The sequence below is a fragment of the Hyaena hyaena genome, unplaced genomic scaffold (genome assembly GCF_003009895.1).
Source record: "Hyaena hyaena isolate Hyena2069 unplaced genomic scaffold, ASM300989v1 scaffold_726, whole genome shotgun sequence".
In the NCBI taxonomy this organism is placed as follows: domain Eukaryota; kingdom Metazoa; phylum Chordata; class Mammalia; order Carnivora; family Hyaenidae; genus Hyaena; species Hyaena hyaena.
The window spans coordinates 227,273-246,255 of NW_024081358.1; the positions used below are offsets into that span (position 1 = coordinate 227,273).

The 18,983-nt window shown below is 36.1% G+C and overlaps 1 protein-coding gene across 1 annotated transcript in view; it reads left to right on the forward strand.

The window, feature by feature from the left end:
• PJA2 (praja ring finger ubiquitin ligase 2) overlaps positions 1-12,207 on the forward strand; it is a 69,766-nt gene extending 57,559 nt beyond the window's left edge. Inside the window, exons 8-10 of the mRNA XM_039217957.1 lie at positions 8,435-8,549; positions 8,935-9,056; positions 11,469-12,207. Coding sequence (XP_039073888.1) covers positions 8,435-8,549; positions 8,935-9,056; positions 11,469-11,594 — 363 coding nt within the window. The 3' untranslated portion in view covers positions 11,595-12,207. The remainder of the gene's footprint in view (positions 1-8,434; positions 8,550-8,934; positions 9,057-11,468) is intronic.
• The last annotated feature ends 6,776 nt before the right edge of the window (positions 12,208-18,983 follow it).

The window sequence follows — 18,983 nt, forward strand, 5'->3', positions numbered from 1 at the left end:
TTCTCCAGGATGAGCAAATGAGAACAGATTCCCAAGAGTCATTACATCCATCACTAAATATTAATCACTCCACAAATTCATTCAGTCACCATGAATATTCTCTTATATAAAGATTAAATTGTGACGTTAACTGCTGTATGAAATAAAAATGGTAACGAGAGAGAAAAAGAAAATGGTTAGTAGATACAAATAAACATGTAACAAGCAGATAGAAAATATGCAAAGCCCCCTTGTCCTTGTTTTTATATTTGGCCACAGGCTATAATTGATAGCCTTCATCTATCACCCATTCCGTATTTTCTGTACCTTCAGCAAGAATCTCAGCTGCTTAGGATTCTGGGTGGAGTGACCCAAATCTACATTTTTGAAGATTGTGTGTACCTGGTCATCTTGCCTTTTGGGGAGATGTTGTTCTTACCTGGTAATTTTACTGTTGGGCATAGAAGTAATAAGAGATGTACACTCCAAGTGAGATTGTCACAGGATTTTCAGTTGAGGAAGGATTTTCAGTTGAGGAAGGCTGGTCTGTGGAGCGTATGCTACTTCTACTGGTAAAAGGAGGCTCAGAGGGCCTTGGAGATTCATCATAGTCCACTGTTTCCTCTGAGTCCAACTGGATGTTCCCATTCTAAGTTTCAAAATCCTCATTTAGCCGATCATGATTAAACTTTTGAGAAACTTCACAAGACAGAATTAAACTCAGATTTTAATTCAACAGTTCACACATTTAAATTTTGTTTTTGATTTTCAGAAATAAGCTGTTTGTTTTAAGGCTATCATGAATACTTCCTGGTTCTTACACAGTACCTTGTTGTAAGAGTTAACAGGCCTGAGGTTGTCCTTTTCTCATATGCAAGCAAGAGCACTCAAAAAGATTCCATCCCACATCAGTTTTTATAGTCATCATTATTGCCATAAGGTCAAATGAAGCAGCCACCTGGGCCTCCGAGACCACAAGTATTAGCTGGGACTTCATTGCAGTGAATCACAGTGGTAGTTTGATTGTGATGAATATGATTATTTGTAATCAGGCTTTGTATTGCTGACATTCCATTCCTGTTGGCCAGGAGCAGGAATAGGAGATTTGAGGAATAACCCTTAAGGCTGAGATAAAATGTAACCCCCTCTACCCTGTCCCTGCTGGGGCTGAGATCCAGACTGTGTTGGGGAGGACGCAGCCATGGCGCTTAGAGAAATGTTTGTACTACTGTGCTGGCAGATCTTGCTGGAAATCTGCCATATAGAGCTTGGCAAAAGTCTGCCCTCTGGAGTGCTGGAGAAACTGTTCACAGGGAGGTGACTAACTGGAAGCACACTCTTGCAAAGCCACCTAAGATGGGTGCCAGGGGAAGCTGCTGGCTACCTTATCCTGCAGCTGTCAGGCACTGGGGAAGCTGTGTGTGCTTCTGGAGCCATGCACTGGAGAAGCCACTGGCACTGGGGGAGCTCGGTGCTGGGGAAGCCATCTGGGATGCAGAAGCCCACGATAGGGAGCCCTTACACATTACGGGGGCCTGCCCAGCAAGCCCACCGCAAAGCCCCTCTGTGATGTCTCGAGAGCCCTCTACTGACAAAGTCTGAGGTCATGCTGACAAGGGAAAATACTCAAAAGGCTCCAATCTATTGTCGCAGAACAAATGAAAGGTGAATTTGAGGCTAAGAGTCAGTTCATTTTGTGGCACACTTTTCTTTCTGCACTCTCTCTCTGCAAACCCAGAATCAAATTGGCATTCAGGATTATTAACTATTGTTACTAACTCTTAGGACAAACCTTTTTTGCTTTCTCCTTTTTTGCTTTTGTCTTGGCCCTACCCTCTTTTGTAAGTCCTCTCATCCTTTTTGGAAAGACATAATTCATTGTGAGATTATCTGAGCTAAATCCTGAAGAGTATACAAAAGGTTAACATTTGCCATCCAAGAGAACACAGGGTTAACCGTCAGGCAGAATCTTCCTTCTACCAGGGAGGCCGGGTTTGCTTTTTTTGTGGTAACATACACATAGTATAAAATTTACCCTTTCTAACCATTATTTAGTATACAGTTAAGTCGCATTCAGTACATTGTAAACAATAACTCTCTGTTTCCTCCAAACCCTAGCCCAATGGGGAGCACCATTCCACTTTCCATCTCTCTGAATTTACTACTTTAGGAACCTCATATAAGTGAAGTCATACAGTATTTATCCTTCTGTAACTGGTTCATTTCACTTAGCATGTGCTTTCAAGGTTCATACATATTGTAGTGTGTGTCAGAATTTCCTTTCTTTTAAAGGGTGAGTAATATTTCATTATATGTATATACCACAGTTTTTTCAGCTTTATTGAAGTGTAAGTGACATGTAACATTGTATAAGTTTAACATCTTAAACAGCATGTTGATTTGATGCACTTATAGAGAGTACAGTGGTTATCACTGTAGGGCTAGTTAATACCTCCATCACCTTACATAATTTCCACTTCTTTCTTGCAGTAAGAACATTTAAGATTTTTACTTTCAGCAACTTTCAGATATATACTACAGTATTATTAATTATAATCACCATGCAATACATTAGATCCCCAGGATTTGTTCATCTTATAACTGGAAGTTTGTACCCTTTGACCACATCTCCCCAACTTCCTGCTCCTCAGCCCCTTACAATCACCATTCTACTCTCTGAGTTCAGGTTTTTTAGATTCCACATACAAATTATACTATATAGTACTTAGGTTCTCTGTCTGACTTCACTTAGCAGGAATTTTTTCTTTCTTATGGCTGCATAATATCGTGTGTGTGTGTATGTGTGTGTGTGTCTCCTTTATTCATTTATCTGTCGATAGACACTTAAGTTGTTTCCATACCTTGGCTATTGTGAATAATGTTGCAGTGAACATGCATGGGCAGATATCTTCAAGATCCTGATTTCATTTCCTTTACATATATACTCAGAAGTGAGATTGTTGGATCATAGTACAGTTCTGTCAATTTTTGGAGGAACTTCTATACTGTTTTCCACAGTGATTATACTGATTTACATTCCTACCTGTAGTGCAGAAGAGTTCCCTTATCTCCATATCTTCTCCAACACTTGTTATTTCTTCCTGTTTTGGTAATAGCCATTCTAACAATTGTGAAATGATACCTCATTGTGGTTTTGATTTGCATTTTTCTGTTGATTAGTGATGTTGAGCATCTTTTCATGTACTTACTCTTTGAATGTCTTCTTTGGAAAAATGTCTATTTAGTCCCTCTGCCCATTTTTAAATCTATTTATTTTTTATTTTTAATTATTTATTTTTGAGTTGTATGAGTTTTTATGTTTTGAATATCGGTGTGTTATCCCATATATGATTTGCAGATATTTTCCTCCACTCCATAGGTTGGCTCTCATTTTGTTAATGGTTTCTTTTGATATGTAGAAGCTTTTTAGTTTAATGTAGTCCACTTAGTTTTTTTGCTTTTGTTGCTGTGCTTTTATTATCATACCCAAAAATTCATTGCCATGATCAGTGTCAAGGACCAGTATTCAAGAAATTTTAGAGTTTCAGGTCTTATGTTTTAGTTCATAATCCATTTGGAATTAATTTTTGTGAATGGTGTTAAGTTAGAGGTCCAGTTTCATGCATGTACTTATCCTGCATGTGATTATCTGGGTTTTTCAATATTATTTATTGAAGACCTTATCCTTTCTGCAGTGAATATTCCTGACTCCCTTGGTCAAATATTAATTGTCCATATATGCTGGAATTTCTTTCTGGGTTCCTGATTCTTTTCCATTTGTGTATATGTCTGTTTTTATGCCAGTATCATACTGTTTTGACTACAATAGTTTTGTAGTAGATTTCAAACTTGAAATCGAAAATTGTATTGCCTCCAGTGTTGTTCTTTGCTTTGGCCATTCAGGGTCTTTAGTGGTTCCATACAAATTTTAGGATTTTTTTTTCCTATTTCTGTGAAAAATTCCATTGGAATTTGGATTGGAATTGGATTAAATCTGTAGGTTGCTTTGGGTAATATGGACATTTTAATATTCTTCCAATTCCTTAACATGGAATATCTTTCCATTATATCTTTGGCCTCTTTCAGTTTTCACTGTATAGAATCTTTCACCTTCTTGGTTAAGTTTATTCCTAAGTGTTTTATTGCTTTTGATGCTATTGTGAATGGGATTGTTTTCTTTATTTCTTTTTCAAATATTTCATAATTAGTGTGAAACACAACTGATTTCTGTATGTTGATTTTTGTACTGTAGAGCTTCTGTGAATTTGTTGATTAGTCCTAACAGTTTTTTGGTGGACTCTTGAGGATTTTATATATGAAAAATCATATCTGCAAATAAAGACAATTTCACTTCCACTTTTCCCATTTGGATGCCTTTTATTTTTCTTGCCTGAATGCTCTGGCTAGGAGTTTCCGTACTATGTTGAGTAGGAGTGGTGAGAGTGAGCAACCTTGTCGTGTTCTTGATCTTAAAGGAAAACCTTTCAGCCTCTCAGTGTCGATTATAGTGTTAACTGTGGATTGTCAAATATGGATGTCTTAATTATGTTAAGGTCTGTTACTTCTGTACCTAATTTGTTGAGAGCTTTTATCATGAAAGGATGATATGTTTTGTCAAATGCTTTTTTGCATCTATTGAGATGGTCATATGATTTTTATCTTTCATTCTCTACATGTGGTATATCACATTTATTGATTTTTGTGTGTTACAGCCTTTCTTGCATCCAGGGAAAAATCCCACCTAATCACAATGTATGATCTTTTTCATATGCTGTTGTGTTTATCTTGGTAATATTTTGTTGAGGGTTTTTGCATCTATGTTCATCAGGCTTATTGGGCCATAATTTCATTTCTTATATCCTAATCTGGTTTTGGCATCAGGATAATGCTGGCCTCATAAAATGAGTTTGAGAGTATTCCCTTTTTCTCAATTTTTTGAAAGAGCCTGAGAGGATTGGCTTTCTTTCTTTAAATCTTTGGTGGGATTTTCCAGGGAATCTATCCAATACTGGGGTTTTCTTTGTTAGGACATTTTTTATTGCTGATTCAGTATTCTTACTTAATGTTAGTCCTACTCTGTTCAAATTTTCTATTCTTCATGTCAGTATGTTATAGGTTTCTGGGAGTTTACCCATTTCTTGCAGGTAATCTAGTTTGTTGGTGTATAATTGTTAATGGTAGTCTCCTCTGAACCTTTTACATTTTTATAGTGTAAGTCATAACCTCTCTTCTTTCATTTCTGATTTTATTTGAGTCTCCCCTCTTTTTCTTAGTTTCTCATTTTTGTTTGTTTTTTCGAAAAAACAACTTTTTGTTGATTTTTTTTAATTTTCCAGTTTCTGCTTCATTTATTTCTGCTCTAACCTTCATTATTTCTTTCTTTCTACCAGCTTTTTACTTCATTTTTTCTTCATTTTCTGTATCCTTGATGTGTAGGTTAGGTAGTTTATTCAAGATCTTTTTTCTTAATGTAGTCATTTATCGCTATAAACTTCCCTTTTAGAACTGCTTTTGCTTCATTCCATAAATTTTTGACATACTATTTTCATGTACATTTGTTTCAGGATATCTTTTGTTTTCTTCTTTGACTATAGGTTTGTTTAAGAGTGTGTTATTTAATTTTACACATTTGTAAATTTTCTATTCTTCCTATTGATTTTTTTGTTTCTTGCCATTTTTGTCAGAAAGATAGTTGGTATGATTTCAGTCTTCTTAAATTTATGAAGACTTGTTTTGTAACCTGCCTTATAATCTATCCTAGAGAATGTTGTGTGCACTTGAGAAGACTGTATAGTTTCCTGGTGTTTTATGGAATGTTCTATATGCCTGTTAGAACCATTTTATCTCAGTTGTAGTTCAAGTCTAATGTTTTGTTGCCGATTTTCTATCTGGATAATCCTTTTGTTTAAAGTGAGGTATTAAAGTCTCTACTGTTGCATAATCTCACTTCAGGTCTGCTTTTATTTGCTTAATGTACTTAGGTGCTCTAATGTTGGGTGCATATTTGTTGGTGATTACTATATCCTCTTGATGAATTGATCTTTTGTCATTAAATAATAACCTTCTTTGTCACTTGTTATCATTTTTGTCTTGAAGTCTACTTTTTCTGATACAAGTATAGCTACCCCTGCTCTCTTTGGTTCCCATTTTCATGGAATATCTTTTTCCATCCCTTTACATTGAGCCTCTGTGTCCTTAAAGCTGAAGTGAGTCTCTGTAGGGAGCATATAGTTAACTGGGTCTTGCTTTTTTAATCCAACCAGCCACTCTGTGCCTTTTCCCTAGATAATTTTGTCCATTTACATTTAGAGTAATCGTTGAATATAATGAATTTGACGCTAAACTTACCTTTACCAGCCACGTTTTGTTTATCCATTCATCTGTTGATGGATACTTGGGTTTCCACCTTTTGGGTCTTGTGAATATAAGTCCCACCTGTGGTTCTAATCTTACTGTAGCCAGAAGGGCTAATCAAGTCACAAAAGGATTATACTTGTTCCTTTCATCCTTGTTAGAATAATAACTTTATGTAGACATAGAACTCCTAAATAAAGTTTACATTCCAGTTAAGCTAGTAGTATTAGTGAGCTAGTCGTGTGTGTGTGTGTGTGTATGTGTGTGTGTGTGTGTGCGCCTGCATGCTAATGCTATGCCAGTGATAGATATAATCATTGAGTAATACGTTATTTGTTTCTATACCTTGAATATTTATCTGGTAACCTTAATCACATTTTATCTTTCATATGTTGAGCTTGTCCAAGATGTTTACTTTCTTTCATATTATTGATTCCACACAGGAACTGATAAGTTGAAAGAGATAAACACTTTTCTGAAAATATAGTTATGATGGGCAAGTAGATGTTATTGAGACAATGTAGGTTTTTGTCATTCTTGTGAAAAGTACAGTGCTTTTCTTGATATGTTTTTTGATGTTTTGGTTTGATGGTGGTTCCTTTTAGAAGGAGGCAAAAAGGGCAGGGAGTGAAGCAGTAGAAATTAACAGGACGAGAATAGTGGTACATATAATGTTGGGAAATACCTTAAAAATAGTTTTCTATTACTGTTTTAAAGTGTTTTCTAAACTGGATGGCGACATACAGAAGAACGAAACTGGACCACTTTCTTACACCATACACACAATTAAATTCAAAATGGATGAAAGACCTAAATGTGAGACAGGAAACCATCAAAATCCTGGAGGAGAAAACAGGCAGCAACATCTTTGACCTCTGTCAGAGCAGCTTCTTACTAGATATGTTGACAAAGGCAAGGGAAACCAAAGCAAACATGAACTTTTGGACTTTATCAAGATAAAAAGCTTCTACACAGTGGAGGAAGCCATCAACACCACTAAAAGGCAGCCTCTAGAATGGGAGAAGATATTTACAAACAACATATCTGATAAAGGGTTAGTATCCAAATCTATAAAGAACTTTTCAAACTCAGCACCCAAAAAAACCCAAATAATCCAGTGAAGAAATGGGCAGAAGACATGAATAAACATTTCCAAAGAAGACATCCAGATGGCTTAACAGACATGAAAAGATGGTCAACATCATTCATCATCAGGGAAATACACATCAAAACCGTGATGAGATACCACCTCACACCTGTCAGAATGGCTAAAATTCACAACACAAGAAACAACAGGTGTTGGCCAGGATATGGAGAAAGGGGAACCCTTTTGCACTGTTGGTGGGAATACAAACTGGTACAGCCACTCTGGAGAATAGTATGGAGGTTCCTCAAGAAACTAAAAATAGAACTTACCCTATGATGCAGCGATTGCACCATTAAGTATCTACCCAAAGGATACACCAATACAGATTTGAAGGGATACATGTACCCTGATGTTTATAGCAGCATTACCAACAATAGCCAAATTATGGAGAGAGCCCAAATGTCCATCGACTAATGAATGGATAAAGAAGATGTGTGTGTGTGTGTGTGTGTGTGTGTGTGTGTGTGTATATACACACAGTGGAATATTACTCAACCATCAAAAAGAATGAAATCTTGCCATTTGCAACGACATGGATGGAGCTAGAATGTATTATGCTAAGTGAAATAAGTCAGAAAGACAAATACCTTAAGATTTCACTCATATGTGGAATTTAAGAAACAAATCAAGTGAACATACGGGAAGGTCAAGGGGAAAGAGAAGAGAGGGAAACAAACCAAAAGAGACTTTTAATGATAGAGAACAAACTATGGGTTGGTGGAGAGAGGTGGGTGGGGGATGGGTTAGCTGGGTTTGGGGTACTAAGAAGGGCAATCATTATGACAAGCACTGGGTATTGTATGTAAGAAATGAATCATTGAATTCTACTCCTGAAACCAGTATTGCACTGCATGTTAATAACTAACTAAAATGTAAGTTAAAAAAGGTGGGGGGAGAAATTTAAAAATAATAATAATCGTGTTCTAACAAGGAACTGTGACTTTTCTTTTTCAGACCGCACTTGCACATTTAGAGTCTCTTGCGGTGGATGTTGAGGTGGCTAATCCACCAGCCAGTAAAGAAAGCATTGATGGCCTTCCAGAGACCCTTGTTCTTGAAGACCACACTGGTAACAGCAAAGTTGATCTCTAATGTCATATGACACATTACGTGTTTAAGTATATTATCAGTGCACCTGAAAGATAAAATACTCACCTTTAGAAACTCTCATTAGTTTTTCTATGAAACCAGATTCTGACCAACTTTCATCTAGTAGAAGAGTATTTTTAATTTATTAAGTGATGGGCTAGAATAAATGTTCCCCAGTCAACTTTTCTACAAAATCAGTATTTATTAAATTCCAAATTGTCATGTATTGCAGAAACATGTTTGCCAATTAACCAAAGTCTGGCTCTTTTGTCTGTCTTTGGTATCACCTCTGGGTTGATATGTTGATTTTCAGTTTTATTAAAATCGAACTCTCTGGGATTGATCAGATTGTTTGTTGTTTTCAGCTATTGGTCAGGAACAGTGCTGTCCAATCTGTTGCAGTGAGTATATTAAGGATGATATAGCAACAGAGCTGCCATGCCACCATTTCTTTCACAAACCTTGTGTCTCAATTTGGCTACAGAAGGTGAGGTTTTTGTTTTACTTTTTTAAAAAATATTTTAATAGTTCCTTCTGAAAGTTAATGGTAATAGTATCTTTTAAGTCTTTTAGTTAGCTACGTATTTATAGTTCTTTTTAATTAAGTGCTATAAATTGATTACCTTTTTAATGTTTACAGATTAATAATAATATGAACTATTTTACTTTACTAGCATTGTCCAAAAAACAATATAGATAACAATCATTTACATTCTTGTAAATGATTAAATATGTCAAGCAGTTACATTTCCAAGAATGATTAAATATGTCAAGGAATTATTTTAGGATGAAGCTAATTTGATCTTCAGTCATATCACTGAAATTTGTGTTTTCAGAAGTATTACAAGCAGAAAGCCTTTGGCACTACTCAAAGTACTGTAATCGTATAGAGATTTTCTGCTAATACAGATTGAGTTCTCTGAAAATGTATATGAGAAATATGTAATAACCTACCAGGTACCTCCTATTCCAACTTTATATACTCTCCTTAAATATCTACCCAATAATTTTTTTTTTGTAGTATCAGTTTGTAGTTTTTTTTAAAATTTTTTTACAAATAGTTTATTGTCAAGTTGGTTTCCATATAACACCCAGTGCTCATCCCCACAAGTGCCCTCCTCCCCACCCATCTTCCCCCTCACCCCCCACACCCTTCAGTCCTCAGTTCTCAGCATTCAAGAGTCTCTCAAGGTTTGCCTCTCTCTCTCTCCCTATTTCCCCCCATCTTCTCCCCCACAGTCCTCTGTTAAGTTACTCCTAATCCTCCTATACATGCAAACATATGGTATCTGTCCTTCTCTGCCTGACTTATTTCGCTCAGCATAACACCCTCAACGTCCATCCATGTTGCTACACATGGCCAGATTTCATTGTTTCTCATTGCCATGTAGTATTCCATCATATAGATAAACCACATCTTCTTGATACAATAATCAGTTGATGGACACTTAGGCTCTTTCCATGTTTTAGCTATTGTTGAGAGTGCTGCTATGAACATTGGGGTACATGTGCTCCTATGCATCAGCACTCCTATATCCCTTTACCCAATAATTTTTAACTATATTTGAATTACTTAAGAAAAAAAGAGTTTTACTTAAATCATCTCTGTGAATTCTGTTTTTGCATAAAGGATATTTACAGGCAGTAAGGTAGAAATTCTCAAATCACTTTCACAGCTTACTTAAGGATATAGCTCCCTTTCTTCCCTATAACCATGCCCTTCCTTTTCCTCTTTCTTTTTTCCTCCCCTTCCCTCCTTCCTTCCTTTTTCTTTGCTCTCTCTTTTTTTTTTTTTTTTTTTTTTTTTTGCAGATTCTGTGTCCCCTCTCTCTGCCCCTTCCCTGCTCATGCTCTCTCTCTTGTCTGTCAAAAATGAATAAACGTTAAAAAATAATCATAAAAAAGATAAATAAATAAAATGTTCTTAGGTCCCAGTCTGTATTGCAAGTGCACAATAAGTGCTTGCTAAATTAAATTCTTGAATTGTAAACATTATATATGTTGTACAGCCTTGAATTGTCATTGACTTAGCTATAACCCAAAGTAGTAATCTCCTTGGTCTCTCTGTATCAAGAAACAGGTTAGTGTGAAGCCTCTTCTCTGGGGAGAAGATCCCTAAGATACAAATATTTGTCCTTCAACAGCATGATTTCTTCAGCCTACTTTCTATCAGGGTATCTCATTGGGGTGAAAATAAAAACCAGATTTATGAGGGGATAATCTATCACTAGATAATACATCTCTATAATCTTTGGTCCAAAAATGTATTCTCCGTATGGCTGCTTTCCCTGTCCAATCTAACCTGCTAGGTCTACTGTTGATTTCTTTTAACATTTAAAAGGCACTTAAGTTTCCTTATCTTTTTGAAAAGCAGTTATATGGCTAATAAAGAAGGTCTCAGTTCTATCTGTTTCGACATGCACTAAAGTAAAGCTTCAGTGTATGTAAGGGAAGCCCTAGAAGATGATTTGGTGTCATAAATGTGTAAATTAATTAGGTCTGTGGTTTCTCTAATATAGGCATCATGGATTAAATAATAAAATTAATTCAGATCAGATCAGGACATGCCCTGTGACTTCTTGCTCACATCCTACCAAAGCACCAGTGCTGAGCAAGGAAGTAGTAGACTCTTGGTTAATACTAAATGAAAGATGACTGACCTGAAAGATAGAAACATGATTAGGAGACACTATTCACCCTCAAACAAATTAGAATCTGATTGGGATGAAGAGGAAATAGTATCACAGTTTTGCCTCTCTGGTTTGTGTGGGTTTGAAGTTTTGTTTTTAAGTTATTTGATTCATTTTTAGGATAATGATACTATTTTTACTTTGTGAAGATACTGTGTGGCAGTTAAGACCTTTCCTTTGGCTCTGAACTTGTTCTCTTCCCCCTCCAGTCTGGAACATGCCCCGTGTGCCGCCGCCATTTCCCACCTGCCGTCATCGAAGCATCTGGTTCTGCTTCTGCCGAGCCTGACCAGGACGCCCCACCTTCAAATGACAGTTCTGCGGAAGCCCCCTAAACCTCAACACTTGAATGAGATCATTCTATCAAAGTAAATCTGCAAATTCCTTCTAAATCTGATGTGCAAATAATTATATATAAATAAATTTAAAATGCTATATATAGTCTATGCCATAGTTTAGAAAGAAGGATATTAACCTTTCTAAACTAAATTTAGGTTTGCAGAAAGTACTAAACATTTTCAAGCTGAATGTTGAAGCAGTGCATCCATTTTCTTTAGTTTAATATGTTGATAATTAATTGTAAAGTCAAGCTTACCAATTAACCCTCTCCAGAAGAAATAATCACATATGTGGCACACATTATTGGTTTTGTCTGAAGTACTGCCACTAAGTGATTGTTAATTAAGCTCTCCTGTTTGCATCAAATGTGAAAACTGTGATCACAGCAGTAGTAAAATTTGGTTTCATTGGAAATAAAAAGGATTCTAAAACATGCTTTTTCATTGGTCCCTTTGCTTTTGCTACATCAGAACCTCTTGGTTCATAATACTGAGTGATTTTTTAGGAAAGTGTCTGCTCTTCGATCTTTGTTTAAAATTAGGACTTTGTAGAATGCCAAACAAAAGCCAGAATTTTGGCTAAAATATCACAAAATTTTAAAACCTTAAACGTAATCTCCTTGATATGGGTAGGTAGTAAAATACAAACTTTTTTTTTCTAAATGGTGGATGTGCTTAAAGTAAGGTTAGTAAAGCGTGAGTGTTTTACTGTGGTTGATGCTTGCGGTAAGATTAGTAAAGCTTATGAACAATCTGGCGTGCTCAGTGCTTGGTATGATGAGATGAATTAGAGGGCCTTACGAAATCCTTTCTACTTGGTTATTGTTATACTTGAGAACATGGCACATTTGTTTAATAAATACTGGTTTTTAATTTATAAATTTATAAATAAATACATTTATATAAGTGTAAATACATTTAAGTACATGTATTTATTTTTAAATTTATAAATATTAGTTATAGTTTGTTCAAAATAACTTTGGTTCTGAAATATTTCAGAAAGTCTGAAAACAAAGTGTTTCAGCATCCATTCTGTTATATCCTGAAGGGAAATCTGATCCTTACTAGAAGGCTAATTGTACCAACCTGTATAAAGGATAAAACTGATGGGGTATAGAAAAGATTTGGCCACCTTTTTTTACAACATACCTAAACCTTACTGTATTATAATTTATTCCTTTAGAGAATTCCTGAACAAGGATTATTCATAGTACATTTTCAGCATTTGTTTCTTTACACTAATTTATTCTGATAAAATTACTCACCTGGAAATAAATGATAAAAATAGGTGGTTTCAGAGTAAGCCAAAATGAGCGCTGGGTGAAAAGGGAGTAGACTATATGATCACCTAGTGACTATGAGCAGAACTGAACATGTAACACAGTTCCTTTCTTGTTTACCTTTCTCTAAAAGAGAAAAGAAGATCCTGACCCCAGATTTGCCTTCTGAAAAGGTTGTGTTCACATATTTCTATAAAAGTTAGGAAATGAGCTAACTTAGTTAGCACACCTAAGGAAATGAGCTCCTTAGTTGTTTTTATGGGAAAGTTGACATTTGGGGTGGTCCATAATTATATAACGCCAAAATAAGATTGCACAGCTTTCCGTTTAGATGATCGCACCCAGTAGGCAAATATGTACAACCAGGGACATAATATTTAACTTACAGATGTAATATTTAACTTACAGATGTGATTTGATATCAGCACCAGAGAATGATGGATGCTAGAATGCCACATTTGAGCAAGTAAAATTGTAAAGCACGTCATGAGTGTACATCCATCTGAGTAGTATGTTGATAATTTAGTTTGGACATATAAAAGGAATATTTCTGTGGCTTCCCAAATGCAAAATTACATTTTATTTGTGTAATTTTCTCTGAGTATTTATATTCTATCTCATTTCTCCATTCTTAAATGAATTTTCACTGTTGGCACATTTGAGGCTTAAATATAAGAAACATAACACTTGCATTCTAATTTTTGCATATATTGTAAATGTGTGTCTGGTATTTACAGCAAAATACTGTGTATCCTCTTATGGGTAAAACAAAACTGAACATTGCATGCATGTAATGTGGTGACTTTGTAATTTAGGGGTTCTTTGGGGCTTCTGTGACTTTGGAAATGCTTACATTCAGGCCTTAATGTTGCATTAGCTAGCATGTTTTCCTTCTGATGTATATAGTCACTGTTGTATAAACTAATCTTCGCTTGTTTTCTACTCTGTGATCTTTCCATATTTCATTGATGATCAGTTAGTGTCAAGGAGTCAAATCAGATTAAAATTAACTCTCATGTGTATATTGTGGAATTTTGTGGCTAGTGTGATTTTTATTTTTTTCTTTTCTTTTTCTTGTTTCTCTTTTGTTGTTGTTTCCTTCCTTTAAGTAATATTGATCAGTTGTGACACTTACTTGTTAAACTGACATTGCTACAGATTTCTCTGTAGTAAGTAAGCCACACATTATATTTAGGCAGTATTAAGGGACGTCAGTTTTCTACTCCTAGATAGCAGCTGTCCCAAAGAAAATATTTCTTCTTTGCCTGTTAAGATTTAGCTAGTATCTGCCAGTTGTTAAGAGGTTTTGGTTCCAAACTCAACCAGCAGTGTTGAGAGCTGAACTTAAGATAACTGTTGTACTTTTTGCTTTCCATCTGTTCCTATCCTTCATTCTTGGCTCCCTGCTATCTATAAACAGCTGCTATGAAGGAGAAAAGTTGAATTAGAGTTGGCTTAAGAATGTTTTTCAAGAAATTTGAGATTTTATGATTTTCATTATAACAAGTTGATATAAGCTGAGGTGGAGAAGTTCACATACCAAAATATTGTTTGATTCTCTGAAACACTGTTTGGATCCTTTTGGAAAAGTTAAGAGTATATGAAGGTAAATTAGGAATAAGTATAAATATTAATAAAAGTATTGTTTCCCTTATTTTTCTATGTTAAGTGACTTGACCTAATTTTTTTTTGAACATTTTCTTCTTCTTCCTTGTAATATGAATGCTGATATTTAAAGGTAGATCCATGTGGTTTTCTGTTGTGTTTCTTAATTGTTTATCTTTGAGCTAACTAACTCTTAAGATTATTTGTGATTTGGATTTATATATAAGCTGTTAAATATATATGAGCTGTTAAAATGGAATGCAAGTTTTTCAAAAGCCCAAGTCTAAATGTAATGATTGGTTTATTGTTCAACAACCCCAGTCCATCATTTTCCGTGTAAATCATAAACAATAAAAAGGATGTACTCAGTGGTCATTTCTAATACTTAATTGTGCAGTCACATCACTTCTGTAATTTAACCCTGGAGGATTTAGCATTAATGGCAAAGAACACAGCTATTAGAAAGTCTGGAATGGTCTCCTGGGCACATGATTTTTTTAGTTCTTGAACTGTGACCTGTGAAGGTCCTAACAGAGAGCCCAACTGTTGTAGAAGTAGACTTTTGGAAGGGCTCTGAAGGAGCAGTGTCTGTCCTCTCCTGCCTAAAATTCTTAGCAATCCTGTGGGTTCAGCAGGGCCTGATTGCCACACTGACTCAGGACTGCAGAAACCCCCACAGTTCCAGGACAGAGGCCCAGTGGCCTCCTCGTGACTTCCAGAGGATTTCAGAGACTTCACGCATTTCAGTAGGGCAAACTGAGTGCTGATATGCACATATTACATTAGAAAACAAATCATTTTGTTTAGAAGCTTTTTTTGATTTTTAATTTATTTCTGAGAGAGAGAGAAAGAGAGACAGTGTGAGCAGGGAAGAGTCAGAGAGGAGATACAGAATCTGAAGCAGGCTCCAGTCTCTGAGCTAGCTGTCAGCACAGAGCCCAACGCGGGGCTTGAATCCATGAACTGTGAGATCATGACCTGAGCCAAAGTCAGACGCTTAACCGACTGAGCCACCCAGGCACCTCTGTTTAGAAACTTTAGAATGTTTAGAAGCATTCTAAATGTATGAAGCTTCTCCCTTCATACAATAAATGTGCTAAAAAATACAGTCTCAGAGCAAGAAATAGGAATCGTACATCTCTTTGTTAGTGCCAGATCCTTTTATAATTGTATCATATTTTCATTCAGCTACTGCTTCCAGAGTTAGAGCCACTCAGCACTCCTACAAGGGATGGATTTCATTGTTAGAAGAGTGTCACCCAAATGTTCCTGTAAATAGCACACATGTGACACTAAACAGAAACGTTCTGTCTCTTCTGTGTGGTCACTTCTTCATACCTTCTTCCCTCAGGCTTCTCAGTTCTTACATGATATCCATTCCAGACCCACCTGGCATTGGCTCTTGCAATCCCTCTCTTAAAATATGTTGCTCAGCACTAAACACAGTTCTTCTGTGGTCTGATGAGAGTACGGTCCAGAGGCGTTATTGCCAGCCTCAAAGTGATTCTCGTGACTGTTATTATTGGAATATGTTGATGTTATCTATTATCATCACCGTCATCATTAAGCAAGCATATCATATTGTCTCTTGCTGAGCTTTATAGTCATTGCTAATAACCCAGTCCATCCTAAAATTACACAATTTCTTCTTAACCTAATTAAAGGACTGTATTCATCCTTATTAAATTTAACTCACAAAGTCCTTGTGAATTCTTTCTCTTAGCTTTGTGTCAGTTTCAGTTTTGATGAAGCGTGCCTTTAGTATTTAGTGGCTTTGTCAAAGTTCATAAATATTCAATAGAACAAGATGAAATACAGACCCTCTTAAGAAAACCACTATAGACTGTACTCCAGGTGGCTTTGATCCATTAATCGGTACTTCACAGTTGCTGAAGCTCCTCCCAGTCACTTAGGTGTTCATGGTTCTTCATCTTGCCTAAAAGGACACTAAGAAATTTCATCATACTTGGCTGACAAGCACATTGCACTGTCAATGGAAGGAGCCTAATCTGCTAATACATTAAATCAAGACAGGACATGAAGTTACCTGGAAATGCCTCTTATTCTTGGTGAAACCACACTACCTCCTTTTCCAGCTTCTCATGTGCCATCTGTTTATTAATCTGCCATAGAATTTGAAAAGTGATAAATGTCAAGCTCATTTTTATAATTTTTAGAATCTACTACTTTTCCTCTCAAAAAATTGATATTTGATATAACATGACCCAGACAAGTCCTTAATTGTTCTCCTGTTTCCTCTATAAAGTAATGAATCTAAATTATAGGTTCAGTAATACTATTTGTGCATGGGAAAAGGTTTGAAAAAAAAATGTTCTCTGTTAATATGTAAAGTCTTGGGGAAATATGGTTGCTTTCCATCACTGTTTGATTTTTAGCACTACCTTTTAGGATTGATAAACATTTCATAAAAATCTTACAAGCATCTTAATCACCTTTCAGAACTTGAAGATTCTGACAGGGGAACTTTATTAAATAAAATTTAACAATAATTTTACTAAAAGATTTCATGTCTGGATGTGGTAGTTTTTCTCCATCTTGTATTCTTAAGTTTATAATCAATATACAATTTTTATAGTAAAAATTGGAGATGGGAAGGTCTTTACCTTTTCAGGAAGGTTCCACCTCTTAACCAGTCACTGTCAGTAAGAGAAATTCTGCAAGCCATTATGATTTCTTTTGATTATAACAGCAACTCTTAATAAAATTTATTGAAGAAAATGCATTTTTATATTAGGAGACTAGTTCCCATTTACGACATGGTAAGTGTTAGACATCGTGTCAGGCTCTCTATTTTAGTTCATCTTCATAATGAATTGTTTCAACTCTACAAATTAAAAAATTGAATTCTTGTTCTTAAGAGATCAAGGATTCTTTCTAATTCATGCCACCTTCTTGGATAGGAGCAACCTATCCAATCACAGTTAATATTTAAATAACTTGAGATGCTGTCTGAGTTTTCAAAATGAGGGGAGAAATGGGGCGGAGGAGCTGTTCAAACTTCTGAAAAGTATTTTGTTCGTTTTTCCTTGCCATATTATTTTGGTAAATTGTTACAGAGAAACAGTTTTGCCTTAAGTAATATACTGTGGACCAAAGCTCTAATGTCCTATTTAGTAAAGCTTCTTAGTCACCATTAAGATGATAGCCTCCTAGCTGCCTGACAGTTCGGAATCCTTAAATTATTCTGCCGAGACACTGGCCTGGCTGGTGTGGCATGCTGTTGTCCCTCCAGCCAGTGAGAGCTCACTAATGTGGACACCTGTCTATAAGTGACTAGCCCCACCCTTTGCAGAAGTCTCTGGATTTTTTTCTTAAGAAGCCATGAGCATTTGCCCTCAACAATTGTAATACACGCCAGAGAGTAAAGAACCTACCCCCAAATGGTTTCATCAGTAGGAATAGACATTTGACAGAGCGTTTCCTTTTGATTTCAATCCTTTAATGCTATTCTAAATTCTTTCCAGGCATAAGCTATGCCCTGCTGCCATTTGTCTTTTATTTCTGTTGTTGTTGTTGTTGTTGTTGTTGTTGTTGTTGTTGTTAAAAGAACCCAAGTGTCAATTGGTATAAAGGACTTCACTACATACCATCATACTGACCAACCAGCCTTTGGCCTCAACAAATAATTCCTTGTTTTGACCTGGACTAAGAATCCTTCAACCCTGGCATTACAATAGCCTTCCTTGGTTTGATGCCATTATAGAATGTCAGTTTTTACTTTAGTTTAAATTCACATTTAAGGCAGATGAGGATAGGAGTGGGGAGCTTACAACATCAACCTTTCTGCATAGCAAGCTTTTAGTCTAGGACAATAGTGAATCACATGAATGCCTTGGTTACAGCCCACATCTAAATAAGTAACACCTAAAGACGTTAAGTTTTTTTTCTAATAAAAATTAGTCCACTGTTGCAAATAATATATTAGAACCTATCAGCCTGGCATCCTCTCTGAATCTGTTGATAAATGCCCTCATCAAGCCCAGCAAATGAACTGTTGGCATTTCCTGAGCTGCTCTAGCACAACTGTGAACAAGATACTCAAGTTCACTAACCTCCTGGAGTCTCCATTGGAGTGAGGAGACTATTATATGCCCCCTAACCCCTCCCAGGCAGCTGGACTCACTCTATGGGGAAGGCTTCATCTTGGCCTGGGGAATACCTGGCTTCACAGTGCTTTAAGAGCTCTTCTGTGGTCATCAAAGCTTGAAACAACCAGTAATAACCAATGCTGAGCTTCCCAAGTGACTAGTTTTTCTAGTCCCTGAAGCCTGAAAAATCTACAGCTATATTGCTATGTTTATAGGTGGAAGATCTCTTAGAAAGTTTTGGCCCTGTGTCTCCCAGCAGATCATAATATCTCACAACCAGGGAGGTTGCAAAGTTGATTTTCCAGATATGGGGCTGAGCAGAATGGACGGCAGAAGTAAAACTTAAAAGTGTTGTACCTTATTTCCTGTGCTCTACTTTTATTACTTTTCCC